General features: G+C 39.3%; 1 protein-coding gene across 10 annotated transcripts in view; it reads left to right on the top strand.

The window, feature by feature from the left end:
- LOC122805436 (dehydrogenase/reductase SDR family member 9-like) overlaps positions 1-21,783 on the top strand; it is a 520,557-nt gene that overhangs the window by 395,448 nt on the left and 103,326 nt on the right. For all 10 annotated transcript variants that reach the window (XM_044075585.1, XM_044075583.1, XM_044075576.1 and 7 more), the window contains one exon: positions 544-882. In XM_044075585.1, the coding sequence (XP_043931520.1) occupies positions 570-882 (313 nt within the window). In that variant the 5' untranslated portion in view covers positions 544-569. The remainder of the gene's footprint in view (positions 1-543; positions 883-21,783) is intronic.

The following is a 21,783-nucleotide window of genomic DNA, read 5'->3' as shown; positions in this document are numbered from 1 at the left end:
ATTTCAGTTTGGGACTTGTGAAATTTGGTCTCTCAACAGAACAGTTGCATCTTTTAGTTTGTGTTTTAAAGCCCAAAAGAAGTAAATAATGAATTAGTCATTTCAGAAAAAAATTTAAAAAGGTAGAAAAATGCATTTTTATGAGAACTATTGAAGACTTGGACTTTCCTGTCAAAGGCTCGCAATTGCTAAGTGTGCATTTATCTTTGTTCCAGGGAAAGTTATGTTTGAATACATGCTAGACATGCATTCCTTAGTAAATAAATGCAGATTTAAATATATGAGGAATAAATGTATACAAGACTCTTTTATTTTGAAACTGATTACACCTCCTACTCTCCATCAAATCTACACTGCCAACCCTCTCTCTAAGATCTGTAGGTCACTATTATGATATACAAATAGTATCACAGTTGTTGGTGAATTAATTAACCTAAAGAAGATTAAAACTTTGATTTTTCAAAGGCAAATATTGAACAAAAATATTAAAACCCCCTACATATAAACACTAAATGTAAACATGTATCTGTTTTCCTTTTTCAGATTGTTGATCCATTTTTTTTCAGAGGATGCTGTTGTTTTTTATACCCGTTTTACTTATTGTGTATCTCTACTGGTGGAGAAGAGATAAGCAGAAAATTGAAAATGTAATAGGAAACTATATCTTCATTACTGGATGTGACACTGGTTTTGGCAATGCTGCTGCAAAAAGATTTGATAAACTGGGATTTCATGTACTAGCTGGATGCTTTACAGAGAAAGGGGCTCTGCAACTTCAAGCAGTGACATCAGAAAGGCTGAAAACAGTACAGATGGACATCTCTAAACCAGACAGTGTTAAAAAGGCAGCCGAATGGGTCAAATCACAAGTTGGAGAGCAAGGTATTTTTTTTACATTATCTATTGGAAAAGGGAAAGTGTTTAAAATGATCAACATGAGATATGTTAAATATGCAATGTGTTGTTCCATAATCTGACAGGAGGTCTTGAAATGACTGCAATAAATTAGTTACCTCTTCAAAATCTCACTTCATTAGAAAGCTACCTCTGCAACGGACCTCTGGGTACCAAAGAATATGGGTGCTTATTACTTTCATCAGAAGTTCATTTATGTTATTCATAGTACTGCATGATATAGGACAAAAGTGTTCCCAAAATAATTGTTATCCTTAATTTCTCCCTTTTCATTCAAATTGATTTTAAAAATAAGTTATCAGCTTTGCAATCTTACATCTAAATTTCTGAAGTTCCCCAAGAAGTTTTGTATAAGAGGAGGACTTACGGTTCTTCCATTTCGAACTGTACATCTGAAGCAAAACTCAGGCATGCCCCTGCCAAATAATGAAAACCTGGAGATTGCAGTGTTTCTGCAGCTACTTTCTTATGAAGGTGTCGCCCACTCCAAAGTTTCATTTGCATTATGCCTTGAAGTGTGAAATGCTGATGGAAGGAGAGAATCTAACAAGTGCATCTTTGATGAACTGTTAAAAATGTGGAAGTATTCCAAATAACTCCTCCAACAGCATAAGTCAGCTCTATAGCACCTGTCATTGTTGTCTTCTTCTTTATAGCAATTTCTCAGTTTATGGAAAATATAAACACTGTTTTAACTCAGGCCCACTGACATGTAACGGCATCTCCTTTAGTTTTATATAGCTGCTCTCTGATGTCATACATTGATGTACTTTTTTGTGTACTCATTTATCTGTGCCATGCTAACTGACCAAAATGACAGGAAGTTCAAGAAAGTTCACAGGAAGTCATGTGACCATTACACCTTGTCCTTTCCCAACACAGACTGTACCTCCCCTCTCAAAGAGGGCTATGTCAATGAATTTGTGAACACCCATCCAATTATCCAAGTCTTGACTGAAGGAAGATAGTGCATCACACTGCTTTATCTGCAGGGGCAGTCTATTCCAGAGGTGAAAGAGAGATGCTGAGAAACAAATCTGTCTCCCCATCTTGTTTTATTGATCTGCTGAAACAGTGTAGATTGCTTGTTCTGGCATTTGAGGGAATGTTTAATGCATGAAGATACAAAAAATCATGGATTACTGGGTCCATGATTGCTCAGAAGGCAAGACATTTGTCACCTCTGAGTAGCCTGTAAGATATAGAAAAGAGGCCAGCGCTTCTGGTCTTTTCTGGTAGCTTAAGTATTTTAAGCTTAGAATCTTCATTGTTAGAAACCCTTGGGATCTTTCCAACTGTCATATATGTCTATGGAGGGGTACATCCCAAAGGGGCCATTGTATTTTGTTACTGCTCTGATTAGTGCTGAATACAAAGGTGCAATAACCTCTTTTGATCTGGATGATCTTCTCCCGATGATAAGCTGCACCAGGTAGAAAGATTTCCTAGCACCTGTTGCTATCCAATGGATAAAGGAAAATTAATTATCAATCCAAGTTCCCAGGTCTCTAATTGCATTTTAATTTTGAAGTGGGGTATTTCCAATGATATATTCTGGGGGGTGGGGAGGGTTGTTTGCCAAATGTGACAATATTGTATTTTTTAGCATTTAATATAAGCCTATTTTCAATACATCAGGCATTTGTAAGTGTAAGTTCCTGCTAAATGGTTTCTGTTTTAGAGGGGAGTTTAACAAGGACTCTTAGTTTGCAGTCATTTTATTTTATTTATTTATTTATTTATTTTACATTTGTTTATCGGGATAGTCCGACTGGATGCATGTCCATTTTCAGCAGAGGCCTGGGGAGAAAAGCACCATGGAATAACAAATCATCATAACATGTCACATATTACAAATAACAAATAACAAATATATTATTTACAGAGATTAGATGGGCAGACAATACAAATTACATATAGAATATTTTTAGTGATTAGAAGAGCAAACATCATAACAAATCATCAGGTAGTGTTATTCAGCGAGATAATCAGATAAAATTGCATAGTAGGCTACTTAGCAGATTTACACATTCCAGAGACAGGTTATCCAGGCTTGATACAGTGACATAGCCAGTTTCTTCCCAGGTAGTATTTGAGTCTAGTTTTGAACTAACCAAGTGAAGAGAGTAAGGCAATATCAGCTGGTAGAGAGTTCCATGATCTACCTATAGAATTTACGAAGAATAAGTCACCGGCTGAGATATCCATAGACTTGGTTAGTCATATATCTTGTTTTTTAGTTTGTAAGTAGGGGAAGTAAATACTGAACAAAAGCGGTCCCAGTACTGAGCCCTGTTGGTCACCTTCATGTTCCCCTTGTCCTTGTCTGCTGCATCTTGTGGGTTCTGTCTTTTAGCCAGTTTGCTATTTATCTTACCATGTGTGTATCGCATTTAGTTTATTTCAACTGAACCAAAAAACAAACTAATAAAAACCGAAGGAGGCAGAAGCAAATCTCTCACTTTATTAAATACATTTAGTGCTTTTGTTCAGGTTCACTGGACTTCATCAGATTTTGATGAAGTCCTGTGAACCAGGACAAAAGTGCTAAATTTATTTAATAAAGTGAGAGATTTGCTTCTGTCTCCTTTGATTTTTATTACACTTAGTTTATTAATTGTACTAGCATGGGGCCAAATGTCTTGGCCAAATCAAGGTAAGCTGTGTGTGTAGTGTGGCCACTGTCAAAAGTTTGTGTTACCTACTAAAAGAGTTTAACAAGGCTCACCAGACAAAACCAAACTGCTGTAGATCTAGCCTGATGAGATTTTACCCCAACCATGACTTTTATTAATAAGAGTAAGTCACACACTTCATCTGAACAGAAGAATAACAAAACATTTGAAAATCTCATCACAGCCAGAAATGCTGTAATATTAGTAATTACTGCAGTCTCAATACCTGTGATGTTCAAATATTTATTTATTTTATTTTACATTTGTTTACTGGGAAGGACCCTCTAGGCCAAGGACCCATTTTCAGCAGAGGGACAGATAGAAATCTCCAAAAAGAAATGTATAAGTAACCATATATAACAGTAACATAACCATATTTAAAATAGTAACATTGCAAGCAACTACAGTATTTTAACATAGGCAGAGAAAAAGTTACACCACATACGTTTGTAACCTATATAAGGCAGTAGCATTATTTAGACCACAGAGCATTAGTAACTTATCTAATAAACACAGTGATTTCACATAGGGAGTAAACATGTTCCTTGTAGAGTATTACCAAACGTAAGGAGTAAAAATCCCAGTGCTTAGACTCAACAGTGTTAAAGAGCAAGATATGTAAGAAAGTGAGAAGATGGGGTGGCAGGACTTTTGGTGGCAATTAATGCTAGTAATTAGAGGGAGGGGACAGAAAGCTGGAAGAGAGATAAAACAAGATAGTATGATCTGGTAGAACTATATGGGAGAGATAGTATATTCAGCCTGGGTTTGTGCAGGAGCACATCCAGTTGTTGATGATGTGTTCCTTAAGTAGATGTTTAAATGTAGTTGTATTGGTGCAATTAATTATTGTTTGAGATAGTGTATTCCAAGGTTTAGGTATGTGGTTAGAGAAGAGGGAATCCCCAAAGCCGTTGTTAGATTTGGTAACTGTTAGCAGGCCTTTGTTGGTGGATCTTAGTATTCTAGAGCTAGCAGGGTTGAACAATGTATTTGAGAAAGGGACAGCTATTTGGTGGTTGAGTATGTAGTGTATGAAGGTTACTTGGCTATAGGTCAGAAGATTAGGAAGTTCAAGCCATTTTAGATGCTGAAATGCATTACAGTGGTGTGATCTGTAAGGAATGTTTGAGGCAAATCTTGGTATTTTGTTGTAGCAGGACTCCAATTTATTTAACTCTGCTTTTCTGAGGTTTATAAGTACAGGTGAAGCAAAAAGGAGGGTGGAAAGTAGGTGTGTTCTGGATATAACTTGTCTGGTGGGGTCAGTTAGAAAATGTTTGATTCTATAGAGTGCACCTAGTTTGATATGCACCTTTTTGATGGTTATTGCTAGGTGCTTGTCAAACCTCAGGTTGTTGTCAATAGTCACTCCTAGGACCTTAGCATGCTCGACTGGTTCTATTATAGTATTATTGGAGGACATGATGGTGAAGGGGGGATGCTGGCTATGTGTTTTGTTACTAGTAAAGAGCATGAGCTTAGTTTTATTTGGGTTGAGAACAAGTTGAACATCAGATAGGTAATTTTCAATGTCATTGAAGGTTTTTTGGGTTGTATGAAGGAGTGAAGAGATAGAGAGTGCTGAGCAAATAAATGAGGAATCATCAACATATTGAATAATTGTTGCATGTTGAGTGGCTGTGGATAATTTATTTGTGAATATGGAGAATAGTAGTGGACCAAGTATTGACCCTTGGGTACAACAGCTGAGACAGTTAGCAGGGGTGATAGTTCATTATTACATTTGACTGCTGGTTGATGGTCTGATAAATAAAATGAATACAAAAAAGACTGTCCTGTGTCATCCTTTATAGTTCCATGTATTAGCAATAATTTTCTTGTACAAGATTTAACTTAAAGTTAGTACATAAGTACGATTTGTTTAAGGTACATTCATTAGTGTTACCCATAGCCCTAACTTCCTCTGTCTTAGCTATATGCTCCATAAGCCAGATCAAATCTTCATCCTTTGGAGGGTCTTTCTTTCCATTTACAAATGATGCATATACCATTTTTTTTGTAACTGGAAATAAAAACATTAAACGATTTCTTGTAGGGGATTGACCCCATCAGAACTGACATAACCTAACAAGTCATCCACCCCTCATAATTTTGTGGCCTGACACAATAATACAGCAAATATCCAGTAAATCTGACCTAAAGTTACTTAAAGCAATTCAGTACCAAAAGATATTTGGGCACTCCCCCAAAGTTCCCATGAAACAATGCCAACAAGTGGTAAAAATTCAGATGGAAATCTTTGCCAGTCTTGAAGGTATTTAAAAATATTTAAATTGACATTGCCAAGCAAAGGATCTAAGTTTTCTTATCATGTTGAATACCTTGGAGCTCATAATATTTGATGGCATGTCAGCTTGTCAGTTTCAACTTGAAGTTCTTTCTCCCACATTAATCTCATCTTCTCTAAGATAACTTCCCTAGAGATTGATAGTATTTTATATAGAGAACTGATAATACCCTTGCTTTGGTGACTTTATCTTCTATTAACTGACATCCAACTTATCCATTTAGGCCATTTTAAAGGTTTAAATTTAGCTTATTGCCTCAAGCTTTTTTGGCAAGGTGGTTGTATAAAGTGTTGGCATCTTGGGTGCATCCAAACGTAGCTCTGAATCTTTCCCATTTGATAAACGTATCTCATTCCATCAGCTGTTCCCAATATTGCAGACCATGACATTTTCTCCATTCTGCCCTCACTCCTGGCATATAAATTCCTCGGTTCTTCCAATTGAAAGCATGTCCTTTAACTATCTAAGAGTAATAGTATCCAGAAATACCATTATAACCACTTTATTGTGGAATATGGCCTAACTGGAATGTCATTCCTTTCCATCAATTTATCATACAAACCATAACTGCCACCAAGCTTAGTTAGGATTACCTCAGCCCACAAAGAATTGTGCTGAACGGTTATTAACTCTCTAAAAAGTTTAAGCGTAGCTGCTACCACATCTAATTTTAACCTCAGAGGCCCAGAACCCCCATTGACTGAGGCAAGATATGGTACTGCCACTAGCATCCTGTTTTTCCCCCCTGCCTGAATAAATGCACTTATACGTGACCTAACGTTTGACCTAAGGGAGGCAGGTATTGAGGGGAATGATCCCCTGTAAGGTATATATTATTTGTGGTATTATATGCCAAGCTACAGCTTGAATTTAATGTGTTATAGCCATACAAAAATGCTTCCAGTGGCAGCAATATCTCTTTGTCTTGGTTAAAATTTCAGCACAGTTATATTCAACTATTGAGGATAATGTTTTAGAGAACTGCAACCCTAAATATGCCATTTTGTCTGCCCCCTAAAAATGAAAACCTTTTTAACAATGGAAGAAATGGCTTAAAGTTACTATAACCACCTGAGTTTTTGCAGTGCTTAGCTTACCATGAACAAGCTAGGAAGGTCACTTTCTGGATCGACTAAATATCAATGTAAAAGGAGATTTTGATGTGAATATTCCAAATTCAGTACCCTGCTAGCAGAAATGTGGAGCCTTATAGACAAGGGCTCTCTATATATAGCAAATAAGAGTTTTGATAGAGGGCATTCCTGCCTCATACCTCTTTCAAGTTCAAATAGTTTTGAAAGGCTCAAGATGACCCTGATTCTTGTCTTTGAACCAATGTAAATCTTTTCCAAACCTCTCACAAATTTGGAAGGGAAACCCATATCGTTCAACATCTTAAAACAATCATTCTATCTCATCTATCAAAAGCTTTTTTAGAATCTAATGGCAGAACAATCCTCCAATAGCAGAAATGCCTCTGTGAAATTAACACGTGGTTCTCTTCAAAATAAACCCATTAACAAAAATAACCATTAAAAATTTGTAGCCCTGATTTAGGACAGAAATAGACCTATAACCTTACTAGAACTGGGAGAGCAATTATAACTGCATTCTTCCAAGTGGGAGGGGCTGCCCTCCATCCAAAACAAAATTAACTAGTAATGCAAACTTATTAGCAAATCCCTACTTTCTCCACTGGTAAACGTTTGCATATATTGACTCATAGCCTGGGGACTTTTCATCATTTTCACTATGGCTAGTTCAACCTCTTCTACAGTAATGTGAGTGGTCAGAGACCATGCCTCCACCATACTAAGCCTAAGAAAGGGTAAGCTAGATAAATAATTATTTCTATTTTCCTGGTCATAAGAGACTTTTCATTTGTATATAATTTAGAATAATAATAATGTACAAATGCATCCAGGACTTCCACTGGACTGTTGGTTAAAATCCTTGTTTCATGACAGCTCACCTGGGTGACTTGTCGTTTGACTGTTTGTCTCCTTAATTGTAAATCTAAATATCTTTGATTCACAGGAGTATACTCAAAGTCCCTCATGTTAAGTGACTTCAGGGCTTGTTCAATTTTATAATCTAAATGGGAGTTTGTTTTCTGTATAGTTTCTACTACTTTTTCATCTCTACCTAGAACTTGCCTAATAACTTGTACATCATGCAACTACAGCTACTGTCCCATCATGGCCTTTAGTTTACTGTTTATTTCCACTTTTCTTGACTCTGTATAATTGTTTTAAGTACAGCATCATCCTTTTCTTGAAAATTTCCCAAACCTAAGGTAAATCACTACGTACAACCAGATGCAAACTTTCCCAACTGTCATAGTGAGCCCTCGATCCAAATTTTAAACTCTCAACCTTGGAAAGGATGACATTGGCCATCTAATTCCTGATCTGAAAATAATATGGGATAACTGACCCAATGGGCCAAATCTCTTGTGATAAGAAATTTTCCAGTCCTCAAGGATATCTTACATCTGGGAATGTAACTGTATGCACTAAAATCATCTATTTGAAATACCTATGGACATCTACCATACCAAACATGGTAAGATAGTTATTTAGTAACTTCTCCAAAAGTGATACCCAGCCATTTCCAGAACCAGAACAAGTATTCAGTAAAATTAATGCTATATTGAAACCTTTGTCACATACTCTAAGCCCTCCTGAAATCCAGTCACCTCTCATCAACACCGATACTGCTATGATACTCATTTCAGGCAGAATATAGATGCAGCTAAAAGAAACAGGCATACTATGCAAAAAAAAATCTTAACCAGTATATTCCTTCCCTTCAGATATCTTAAAGGAACTGCCTCTATGAATTAAACTTATGATTCCCCTTCATCTACCAGACTGATAAGAAGAAAAGAACCCCATTGAGCAAAGATGTTTAATCAGGGTGAAAGGTTCACTGTTTGTTAAATGGGTCATACTATTGAGTTCATGTCTTATGGAAATAACCACTTACATCTGGGACTGCTGTAAGGAAAGGTACATTAATAATTATTCAAATGAACCATAACCAGAACATTTTATCACAAAAGAAAAATATTTCAATCTACAATATCTCTATAACTGGCAGAAACTATCTGTGAAATAAACAATAAAGCTGTTTCTGGAAAAGAAATAAATCTCACTTGTCTATATAGTTCAAAGGTCAGTAAGCCAAATATGCCTATTAAAATCTGATATCACATAAACTGCCCTCTTCCCCCCTTGAGAAACATTATAGATGCCCTTTAGCTTAGAAAAAAAATTGCATGATATCCAGTCAGTGACCGCAGCAATGCGATTCTGTAAGCTATATTTAAATCCAATTATTTATTTATTCATTTTTTGTCTCACCTTTCAGTCATCATTATCAACCCATCCCTCATGCCCCATCAGTGCTGGGTCTTCCAGCTAACTCCATGCTCCCACCAGACTTAATCTGGTATTGCTAGAACTAGTCATGGATCCAAGGCAATGGAGCTTGGCATATCTGAGCATCCATTGGGGGGTATTATGACCTACCCATTTCTCTCCTCCCCTTTGTGGCAATGTGGTTTGGTCCTGGATGGGCATGCAGTGTGACCTACCAGAGTATGACCCCACCTCTGCAGCAGCTGAGCCAGGCCCACTTCCCACACACACTGACTGCTCTTCTTCTAGTGATATCCTTGACCTCTGTCAGGGAATGTCAGCAGGAGATGCCCATGTACCACTTACCCATGATATGGGCATGCCCATTCCTTCATGCTACTCCGTCAGTTTCCTGAGCTGCTAATCATACCTGGGTCACCTGGGCCATAGTCAGGCTTTATCTCTGTATGCCATCCAAGTAGCTATATTTAAATCAGCTTTTTACTGGAAAATTCACAATACCATAACTTGTGGAGCTCTCCATCTAGTCAAGTCAAAAGAATTAACAGTCATTTTGATGTCAAAGGTTCCTGCACTTTCTGGGCTGCCTTATGTGCCTCATACAACTGTTTCTTAAAATTAGGGAACAAATCTAAAGATCTGCTAGTATAATGGCTTTGCTCCTTGGAAGTACTGCCTCCAGTCTGGGAAATTTTGAAACAGCATTTCCTTCCTCCATAATAGCAGCCTGTTGCAGATTTACCTCAGCATCTTCTGGTGATGTAAATGAAACTGTGTCTCCTGGGAGATAAACCCTTAAAGTGACAGGGTACAGTAATTTAAATTTCCACTTATTCTAATGGCAAACTAATAGCTGTATGGAATGAAGCAGTTTTTGCCCTAGTAATGGAAGAGTTGCCATAATCCACAAAAATGTGGAGTCAGTCATTGTTATTATCCTTGCTAGTGACTCAGTAGATTTAAGTATGTTGTGTTGTCTTTAGTGGAAAAATATTCAGATTGCATGAGTATAGATATAGACAACTACCACCTTACTTATTGAAGCAGATACACTCTCTGAGCTCTCCCCATTCTAAATTCTGTGGAGAAATCATCTAAGTATTCCAGCAATCTTCTTTCCATAAATGACAAGACAATTACCCCCCCCCCCCCAACCTGGTAGACCATCTCAGATATTCTTGTAAAATAGTTTTTTTTTTTGTCTTCTTCCTTAGTTCTCCAAGTTAACAATTTTATCCTCAGATAACTCCAAATGTGCTTAAGTATCTTTTAGGCTTTGCTGCAATTCATGGATGTCCTTGTCACGTCTGACCAGCTGGTCTGATTGAGCAGAAAGTGATGATTCCTCATTGTTTAGTTTTATAGGTTCATAGATTCATAGGTAGGTACTAGGATATTGGCCCAAGGGCCTAAGTAAGCCTAGCCAACAAGATTCCCTGGCTTTTGCCACCCAAGAAAGTTATTTTCCTGTGCCACTGTCGAGCAGAGTCACAGAAGTGATCCTCGGAGTGAATTTCCTATTTCCCATCTACTCATCAAGATTCTTGAAGAGTGCTAATGAGGAACTCTGCTTGACATAGATATATTATCAAATGTGACGTTATAATACTCCATTATCTGAGTAGCCAGGTCATTATTTGAATTTAATTGCTTTTCACCGTCTGGCAATACATTAGAAAGCAAGTATATCCTCAAAGTCCGATAAATGATTAGGGTGCTTCTTTGCTTTCTTTTTAACATAATGGTCCCAGTTACACTGACAGAATTTTCTTTTGTTTCTTATCATTAATTTTAGTGGAGAAATTTAGCACTATTCACCTTCAAAAAGTCATTTTTAAAAAGAAGAAAAGGGGAGAATTGCTAAAACTTGGCTTACATGTCTCTAGCCTCATGAGATTTGTAATGTCAAGATGAATAAAATCTGTTATAATGTGGTCCGTGGCCTTACAAATGAGACTTGTCAGGCTGATGGGTGTATAGCTTCCAGGGTCAGTAGTTTGGCTACCTTCATGAAGTGGCATAGCAAGTACTGTATGCCATAATTCCAGGACTGACCTTTTAGCCCGGCTGATGATAAATAGCTTTTGAAGAGGTTCAGCCAAGTCATGTTTAGTACTATTTAACAAGCCACATGGTATGTTATCTGGTGTCAAGGAGAAAGTGTTCTTAGTCTTGGAGAGCACTCTCAGTACATGAACTTTAGTGATGATAGGGGGATCAGGAATGAAAGTTGCACTAAATTTGGTTGTTAGGATATTGACAATATCCACCAAGGCTCATAGCTAGCATTAGGCACCCATGAAACTCTCAAATGAGGGGAGACCCCACTGGCTTGTGCCTGAGGATAGCAAGAGTGGGGGATCGCCATGGAGAAGTAAATACAAGGCTGTGTTTTGAAATTCCTTGCCAGTTCTGTGGCATCTGCTTCCGTTTTTTTTTATTTCTTTGATTTTTTTTGTATCAGCAGTGAATCTTTATAAATGCAATCTTTCAGGGCCACTTTTGCAAGAAGAGGACCTGATTGGTCGCAACTTCCCTTCCTTCTCAATCTGCAATCTTTCAGGTACACTTAACACACAAGAAGGACCTGATTAGTTGCAGTATTTCATTAACCGGAAAGGGAGTTTGTAAGTATGAGCTCAAGAATTTATTTATTTACATTTTTATTATTATTATTTACATTTGTTTGCCGAGAAAATCTGACTGGGCAAACAAGCCCCTTTTCAGCAGTGGCCTGGGGAGAAATACTCCAAAATATCTTCAGTTAGGCTATTAACAATCTGCTCTGTTGAATATTTAAGCAATGACCCACAAATGGGTGTAGGTATCACAGGATTAACACACAGTTAGTGTAGACCGTCCATATAATGACACCAATATTTAGCCAATTATTGAAGCCAATCACCTTTTCTTTGTACCTAGTGAACAGGGGAGGAGTCTATTCAGTATCAAGGTCTTGTCTGCATTTAAGACATGCACTAAAAGCTCAGACACATCTCTGCATCTGCACATGTGCAACTACCATGTCGTAGTTATATTTGTCTGATGCAAGAGTCCTAAAGGCCCTTGACATATCTGAGATCCTGATACTTGAAAGACAACTTACTGTCACACTTTCTTTGCTCAGCCAAGTGAATGGGGAATCTGTGTGCCTCACTGTGAAGTCACCGATCCCTATAACATTGTTTGCAGAGTAGTCTTGTGTACTGGAAATGATACCCGTTGTCTCATGGAGACTCTTTGTTAATGGTGGGATATTATGTGCTGTGATGTTTGATTTAGATTTTTCCTGAGACTTTATCCTTCTGCATCAAGGAGCCTTAGGTAAGGGTTGCTTTACCTGAGATTACTTTATATGTTAGACTTGGGTATGTAGCATGTGCTGTATTAGTGCAATGCTTACAGTTTGTGTTTTGGTGAGAGTGAGGCCTTCAGAGCTCTTAAATATCTGCACCTTTCACAAGCAGAGTTATTTGCATTTTGTAGTAGTGTATTATTGGTCAGCATAAAGCTGTTGCTGCACTGCTTCAAGACACCTAATGCTGTGAGGCTGGCAAAAGAGAGGAAACGATTAAGCCGACCTCCCATATTGTCCCGTGTGAAGTACAACTCGATTGATTTATACTGAGGTTCAAGTTTTAAATAAGAAAGATTTATAGTCTGTTGTGATAGTTATTGGTTAGAGGATGGATGGTGTAGTTATATATGTCTATTTATGTAAATGTGCAACTTGAGAATATTTGCGACTGTGATAGCATGGCCTTAGTCAGCAGAAGTATGGACCTATTTGTAACAGTTGCAGACTAAGTTGCTTCACAGTAGTATTGAGCAATTTGTAGTGGCTGTGGGCTAAATTGCACAATTTAGCACCATTAGGAGCTGTTAAGAGCTACTTGTAAGATGCTAGATACACAGCTCTGCTTTGTATACAGCTTTGTGCAGCTTACTGCATTTATGCATAGCAGGAGTCTAAGTACTGATCGGAACTGGGTGATCTGGGTTATATGAGGTACAGTTACAGATGAAAATGACTGCATACATGGAGTATATGTTGCAGGCTCACTGAGATTTGTGCATCTCCATGCAATGTAAATTGAATTAGAAAAAAATGAAAGAGCCAGTGAAAAACTGACTGGGCTGTTATCTAACACTTAACTAGTTTATTCTGTTTTGTGCACATAGCTGTTCCAACATATGTGAAAGTTCTGTTAGAATTCATTTATTTATTTTACATTATGGCCCTAATAGTAATATTGTTGTGTAGCTGTTACGTAGTTCTAACAAGTAACTCTTTTGTGCTCCTTTCTCTTCTGGCTTTAACATATTTGTCTAACTAAAATGATTGTGCATCATATGCGACTTTCTTCTGCTTTGTGTATTGGTAACTTTCTGGGTAATCATGCTGCTATGTTTTCCAGTAAGAAATGTGGTCAGTGGTATTTTAGAGACCCCTTTTTCACTTATACCACTGGGCTTGCTGTCATGGTTCTGTTACTTGTTTATTATTATACAATGACTGGCCATTAATATTCATAAACGAGCATGCTGATTTGTCAGCCCAACCAGGATACCAGTTGTAAATTGAGCATATAGCAACAGCAAAAGTCCAGCCGCTAAAGTATCATTGAGCAGCCAGACTTTTTTTGGTATATCACAGACAAGCATTAGTCTGAAGTAATGAATCTGAAACTGAAAAACATGTCATTATTTAGTGACTTTGTTCCTCATAAAATTCGTGGTTTTCTGACAAATCACTGAGAAATTAAGTCATTAAATAATGACAGACATTTCAGTTTCAGATTTTCATTCCTTCAGACAATGTACAATTATTCTTTGTCCACATTTCTTCAAATAAAAGGTTGAGAGGTAGGTATGAGAGCACAGGAAATACAAATAAAATCAGGTACGTATTGCAAACTAAACAAATATACCTGATTTTCCTTGTATTTTCCCCTGTCTCTCATGACCAAACCATGCCAACCATGGATAAATCCAGCATTACCCACACGCAGCCATGGGTTATTGCTTAAATGTCTTACTGCTGAAATGTTTGTTCATATTGCATATGATAATTTAGATGCTTTCTTCACTGTTTCGCTTGCTTGTCTCATTCATATCTCTTTAATAAATTATTCCTCTGATGGGCTCTCACTTTTCCTTCAACATCCCTGATACCTATTTGCAATGATTTCTAGTAAGACGCTTTAAAAATTTGTATAGCTGCCTGTGGATGCTCTTAATCAGCTATCAGTTAACTTCATATACTGGAAACTGATGGTGAATTACTGGAATCTATAGGTACATTTCAACCCTAATCACAGCCTTTCTACTAATACAGTATTGCTTAAATAGTCTATGACTTGCAACCTAGTGGCTTCACCTACAAAAATAGTGAGAAATAGGATCATAGGAGGTTACTAGGCTATTGGCCCTGAGGCCCTTATAAGCCTAGTCAAGAGATTAGCCCATGTTTAGACAAAGCAGCACTCAATGCCCATGTCCAGCAGGGACAGGGATGTAATCCCAGGGGTATATTTTCTGTTTCCCATCCAGTTATCCAGGTTGCACTTAAAAAGGGGTAAAGAGGTACTCTGCTTGATGTGGAGATGGAGTCTATTCCATAGATGGGGCAGTCTCTGGGACACAAATCTGTCTCACCAACAAGTCTTGTTGATGTCACAGACCAGGTTTTGGCCATGCATGTGGTTACTCGAGTGGAACTCGAGTTGCGGATATGCAGCAGTCCCATCAAGGTGGGGTTCCTGATTGCCTTGTATGCCAGACAGAGGTCAACTCTGAGGAGTCTGTATGAAATCGAGTAGAGGGATAGGGTTTTTAGCCTATCTGTGTATGGTAGATGTTTGAGGCCCTGTATTCTCCTGGTGAGGAACCTCTGTGGTCTCTCCAGCTGCTGCATGTACTTTGCAAGGTACATGCAGAAAGGGGCATTGTACTCAATAATGTCCTTATAAGGGAAGAATACAGGGATGTTATGACCTCTTTGTCCCTGGATGAAGTACCCTTACTTATGAGGTGGACCATGTAGAAGGCTTTCCATACAACGGAAGCAACATGGTGGTCAAAAGTCAGGTTGCTATCAACCTGGGTGCCCAAATCCCTCACAACTGATTGAGTGCTTAGGACATTGTTATTAATGTGATAATTTGTGGGGACATTACTCTCCCTAAAGGGGATGATGATGCATTTTTTGGTATTCAGCTTGAGACCATGTTTCTGGCACCAGTCATTTGTCTGAGTGAGACCCTCTTGGAGGATGCCCACATCACTAGGGGAATTGATGACACCACCCAGCTTGCAGTCATCTGCAAACTTGGTCAGCCATAGCTCACTGGTTTTGGCCTGCACCTCAGAGAAGTATATCCCAAATAACAGAGGCCCCAAGACCGAACCCTGGGGTACGCCGCTTGTCACGGGTCTACTGCTTGAGGTGGCTTCCCTTATTTTGACTATGTGGGTTCTATCAGTGAGCCAGTTTGCTATCTATCTGGTAACATATGGATTAATGTCTAGTTGAGAGAGTTTATCTATTATGCCCAAGTGGGGAATAGTGTCAAAGGCTTTGGCCAGGTTAAGGTAGGTGGTGTGTACCGTCTTCCCTCGTCCACGGCTTTGGTGACTGTCTCAAAGAAGTCAACCAAATTTTCCCCTTGACAAAGCCAAACTGTGTGGGATCAAGTGTTTGAAGGTTGCCAATACCCTTGCTAATGAGGTCCATGATAATCCATTCCATGGCCTTGCAGATCAGGCTAGTTAGGCTGATGGTTCTATAATTTCTTGGATCGATGGATGCTCCACCTTTGTGTAAAGGGTTGACAGTGGCTGTCCTCCACTCAGCTGGGATGAAGCCAGTACTCAGGCTTTGGTTGAATAGGGTGCCTAATGATGCTGCAAGTTCCTGCCTGAGTTCAAGTAGGATGCAGCCCGGGATGTTATTGGGTCCCATGGATGCTGTATTTTTTGCCTTTAAGAGAGCAGTGGTGACCTGTTCCCTAGATATAAGGGAAAGGGGGCAGGTACTGGGATGTCCTTATTTACTGATGCAGGGGACAAAGGGGTAAAGTTTTTGCTGAATCTGTCAGCCAGCAAGTTTGTTATATCTACCGCATTTGTATATGTGGTGCCTTTGACCACCAGTTCTGAACAGATCTGGGTGCTTCCTCTGAAGGATCTGAATAATTCTAAGAATATATGTGGGAGAGTGCAGCACTTCATGTTGTGTGCGTACTTGAAAAGAGGGTGAATAATCTGAATAATTCTAAGACATCTCCACTTCTGTGACAGAGCATGCGTAAACTATTTGTTGCTCTATTACACAGCTACCTACTGAAATTAGATACTGTTGGGTTTTACAAAATACAACTTCTTGATGCATGTCATTATGAATACAAATCACTGAACTATATTATTATGAGTCCCTTTGTGAAGCACTCACAAAATGCCAAGCACATAACCTACCTCAGAATACATGGTCTGATATAACCTCATCCATGCACACTTGGTCTTGACCCTCTGGACCTTGCAGTCTTCTTATAATCATCTTTAGGATTTCACAAACATATAAAGGTATATAATGCATAACTTTCCAGCAGAATTTAAACATTAATTTAAACAATGAAAACATGAAATAAAAACTTTAAAATTGACTGAAAAATGGACCCCAGAGTGTAATAATGCTTCTGTTTCAGAAGATTGACACTGAAAACAACAAACCCAAATGACTGAAAAAATCAGCTTCAGTTCCATGTATTTTCTATATAACATATGACATGTATGTCAGTAATAAATACAATTTCAGGTCTCTCCCAGAAAAGATGCTACTGGCCTAATACCTAGTAGAACTAACATGGTCTACAAAAAGATACATTAATCAATAAAAATAAAAAAACACAGTGAATTCTGACCTTCTTCTTCTTCTGGCTATTCCTGGTTAGGGATGAATTCTAACATAACATGATTAAAGCTTTTCTCCCCATCTTTTTAAGTGCACCCACAACATGAAGTGCTATTCCCTCCCACATCTAGCTTTGCTAATTATGTGTGCTAGTTTGGGGATAATTGTGCAATTCAGTATGGTTATTATTCTTAGATTTCATTACCTCAGACTTGCCATGAATTAACTATTGCTCACAATTACATTCTCAACATGAAGGGAATCCCACTTCCAATTTTCACAAGCAGAGGTGGAAACCAGTAATACTAAATAAAACCTACACAGTGTAGGATATGGAGATTCAAACATATAACACAGATATCCCTCTTAAGGTCAGGTGCCAGGATCCGCCACATAACCCATGCACTCAGGTCACTCCACAACAAGTACAAATATAACTGTCATTGTCCATGTTGGTGTGAATGACGTGAGACGTATCTCCCTGGACTACATGAAAAGGGACATGGAGAAGCTCTCCGATCTTGTAGCCCAGGCAGGTATGACCCTAGCCCTGAGTAGCATCCTGCCATCACCCAGAATGATACCGCAGTACAAGGACAAAATGATTGACTTCAACAATTGGCTAAGCTTCTGGTGTCATTCTAAGGGGATCCAGTATCTGTCTGCTTGGGATGACATGGTCGACAGGCCACTATGCTTTGCCACAGATGGCCTGCACCTGTCGCCCCTGGGATTCTGGATACTGGCTAAGGCTCTTGCTGCCCCTATAGTGCCTTTTTTAGGCAAGGTTCAAATAACAAATTCACCACCATAACAGGAACAGGCAAGCAAAAACTGAGGGTAATGCTACTCAATGCTAGAAGTCTAAATCTTAAAATGCACCCACTCGAGACACTCCTTAAAATGGAGAACATCGATATCTGTGCAATGACTGAGACCTGGTTCAAGGCTCCAGAGAGCACCCCTGCACTACCAGGCTATAACTCATACCACACCTTTCGGCCATGTAACCTGGACCGAAACACCAAAGGTGGAAGTGTGTCCATATTCATTAAGGATATCCACACCTCCAGGCTAGCTGCTCAGCATAATGCATCCGAGGTTATGCAAGTGCAACTAACTCTGGGCAAAACTGCAATCCAAATTGTAGCTTGCTACAGATCCCACACCATGCCCCAGGATTCCCACTCCACTTTTCTTGATGTACTGGAAAATATTAGGGTTCAACCAAACACCCTAATAATGGGCAACTTTAACTACCCCATCATTAACTGGGAAAACTACTTGTGTACCAGCTCCTTAGCTCAATGCTTTCTGGAATTTATGAACTCCAATGCCCTAGATCAACTTATCCACACCCCCACCAGGGGCAACGATATCCTAGACCTCGTCATTACCAACATGACCGGTGTTCCACACCTGAAGTCAACTCCTCGTTGGTCCGATCTGACCATAAGCTAATCACCCTTGATATCCACATCCCCCCCCCCCCCATTAAGGAAACCACAGAAAAAAATTTCTCCAAAGCCAACTTCATGCTTCTTAAGACAGAAGTGGTGAACTTCATGACACCCATGCAGATGGACAATACAGTTGAAACTGCTGAATCCTACACAAATGCACTCTATAAGCACTTACACGAGTGCATGGATCATGCTATACCAAATAGAACCAAGATCCTATCCTCCAAACAAAGGAAGCCAATCTGGTGGTCCCCTGCCATAAACAAACTGTACAACAGAAGGAAGAAACTGTTGCAAAAGAGAGTAAAATCCCATGAGTGGAGGAGCTCCCTGGTTAGCCTCAGAAAGAAACTGAGATCCCTTATAAGATCCTCCAAAGCTAGCTATGAAAACAAAATCGCCACTAATTCCAAGGACAACCACAAAGCATTCTATAGCTATGTCAAAAATCTTGATGGCAACACCCAGATCTGCTCTGAGTTACAGCACAAAGGCACAAAAATTACAGAACCAACTGATATTGCCAACATCCTGGCAGATAGGTTCAGTGCTAACTTTACCCCCCTCTCACCCCCTAAAGGGCCCATATCTATACAGGAAGAATGCAGAGTCCCTGTAATCACAACTATGCAGGTAAAAGCTGCACTCTCTAAAGCCAAAAACACAGCATCCATGAGACCAGGCTGTATTTTACATGAACTTCAGAATGAACTGGCTCCCCACTTAAGCACCATGTTTAATAGCCTCACATCAGGCTTTGTGCCCACTAAATGGCACACAGCAACAGCTATCCCAATCCACAAAGGGAGAGCCACTACTGATCCCAGGAACTATCGACCTATTAGCCTGACAAGCCTGGTCTGCAAGGCCATGGAACGTATCATCATGGAACTCATAAATAAAGACATTGGTAACCTCCAAACTCTGGATCCCACCCAATTCAGGTTTGTGAAAGGCAGTTCATGCTTCCTGAACCTGATTGACTTCCTTGAGACAGTCACCAAAGCCATAGATTAGGGTAAGGTGGTTCACACAGCCTATCTTGACCTTGCCAAGGCTTTCAACACCATCCCCCATTCTGGAATTATAGCTAAACTCACTAAAACTAGGTATACATCCCTACATCACAAGATGGGTTGCCAAATGGCTCAGTGACAGAACCCACACTGTAAAAGTTGCAGACTCCAAATCTGACCTCAAAGCAATGACAAGTGGAGTACCACAGGGTTCTGTCCTGGGACCTCTCCTGTTTGGTATCTACTTCTCTGAAGCACAGGCTAACACAGAAGGCCTCTGGCTAATGAAGTTCGCAGATGACTGCAAACTAGGAGCCATAGTCAAGTCCCCACATGATGTGGATATCCTACAGAAGGGCCTTGCTGAGACAGATGCCTGGTGTCAGAGCCATGGCCTCAAGCTCAGTTCTAAAAAGTGCAGTATCATCCCCTTTGATAAAAACTCTGTACCCATGAACTATCACATAGGCAGCAATCTACTTAACACCAAATGTGTGATAAGAGACCTTGGGACCCAGGTGGTCAGTACTCTTTCCTTTGATAGTCACATTGCCACAGTAGTCAGAAAGTCCTTCTACGTGGCACACCTCATCATAAAAGTGTTCTCATCCAGGAAAAAAGAGGTCATTGTTCCCCTCTACTTGACATACTTGACACTCATTAGACCCATTATAGAGTACAATGCCCCTTTTGGAATGTACCTCACAAGACATCTGCAGCAATAAGAAAGGCCACAGAAGTACCTCACAAAGAGGATTACTGGCCTCAAACAAATGCCCTACAATGACCGCCTCAAAAAACTCCAGCTTTAGTCCGTAGCATATCGCCTACTCCGAGGTGATTTCTGCCTAACATATAAAGCTATGTCAAACCCAGAGCTGTTGGACATACTACACCTAAAGAAATCCCAATCCCTCCAAGCTACACGCACTAGGGACCTAAACATTGTCACCACAATAAACAGGACATGCTGGAGGGATAGATTCCTGTCCCAAAGACTTCCCATACTCTGGAACAGGCTACCCATCTATGTCAAGCAAAGTTCTTCATTAGCACTCTTCAAGAAAAATCTTGATGAGTGGATGGGAAGTAGGAAATACACCCCGAGGATCATTTCTGTGTCTCTGCTCGACAGTGGCACAGGAAAATAACTTTCTTGGGTGGCGTAAGCCAGGGAACCTTGTTGGCTAGGCTTACGTTGCTCTTGGGCGGATAGCCTAGTACCTACCTATGAACCTATGAAGAGCATAGCTAATTGACACCTCAGATGGCTTAAAAGGAAAGCATGCCTCCTAGTATGCTTACATTTGGCAATATGTCAGTCGGAAAGGTAAGGTGATATGTTATAAAGACATTTGAAGAACAGTTTAATATGGCAGTTTAATTTCAATGTAGTTAAGTGAAGCATAAGGTAACACATAAAGATAATGAAATGCATGAAATGCATGGATTACAGCTGATGTATAATGTCTTTCACAAAATTAGGATCTACTTTTTTCCAGAGGTCATGAAGAAAATCCCATGTCATTGCTCACACATGACCTAATGTGCACAGGACACGGAAAACACACAGCAAAATCATATTTTTGATATAATCAAGAGAAGCTTAACACCACCACCATCAGCAGATACCACTGATTCTGTCACTGTTTATGCGTGACCTGTATCTGCACTGCAAGCTGAGAACATTGGAAAACACAAGATTTTTGGAAATAAGTAGGGACTGCTTAATTTTTGTCATATTTGCACTTCATAGTGAGCAACAAACAAAGGTACCATATCTGACAGGCAAATGTGAGAAAAAAACGTAAGCACTTGTATAAGCAACACTAGACAGACACATACATTAACTGCTTTCTCTGCATGTTTTGATATATTTTACATCTCCCAAGGTCACTTGGTTAGCATGCGGATCAGACAACAAATTGTCTTACTGTAATCTGATCAGTGTTGTACTCGGCCCCAGCGATGGCGATAACATTGTACTGCCCTGCACACTCAAGGTTCTGAATGCTTACTATACACTAAAGGCTCTGACTGACAACCCCAACTCCTCCTGAACTTTTCTACCTACAAAAGGTTACAAATGTTTACTGCACACTTTCAG

The sequence above is a fragment of the Protopterus annectens genome, chromosome 6.part1 (genome assembly GCF_019279795.1).
Source record: "Protopterus annectens isolate FY-2018-M chromosome 6.part1, PAN1.0, whole genome shotgun sequence".
Classification (NCBI taxonomy): domain Eukaryota; kingdom Metazoa; phylum Chordata; order Ceratodontiformes; family Protopteridae; genus Protopterus; species Protopterus annectens.
The sequence above is the reverse complement of the archived record's forward strand: the minus strand, read 5'-3'. Positions and strand labels throughout refer to the sequence as shown.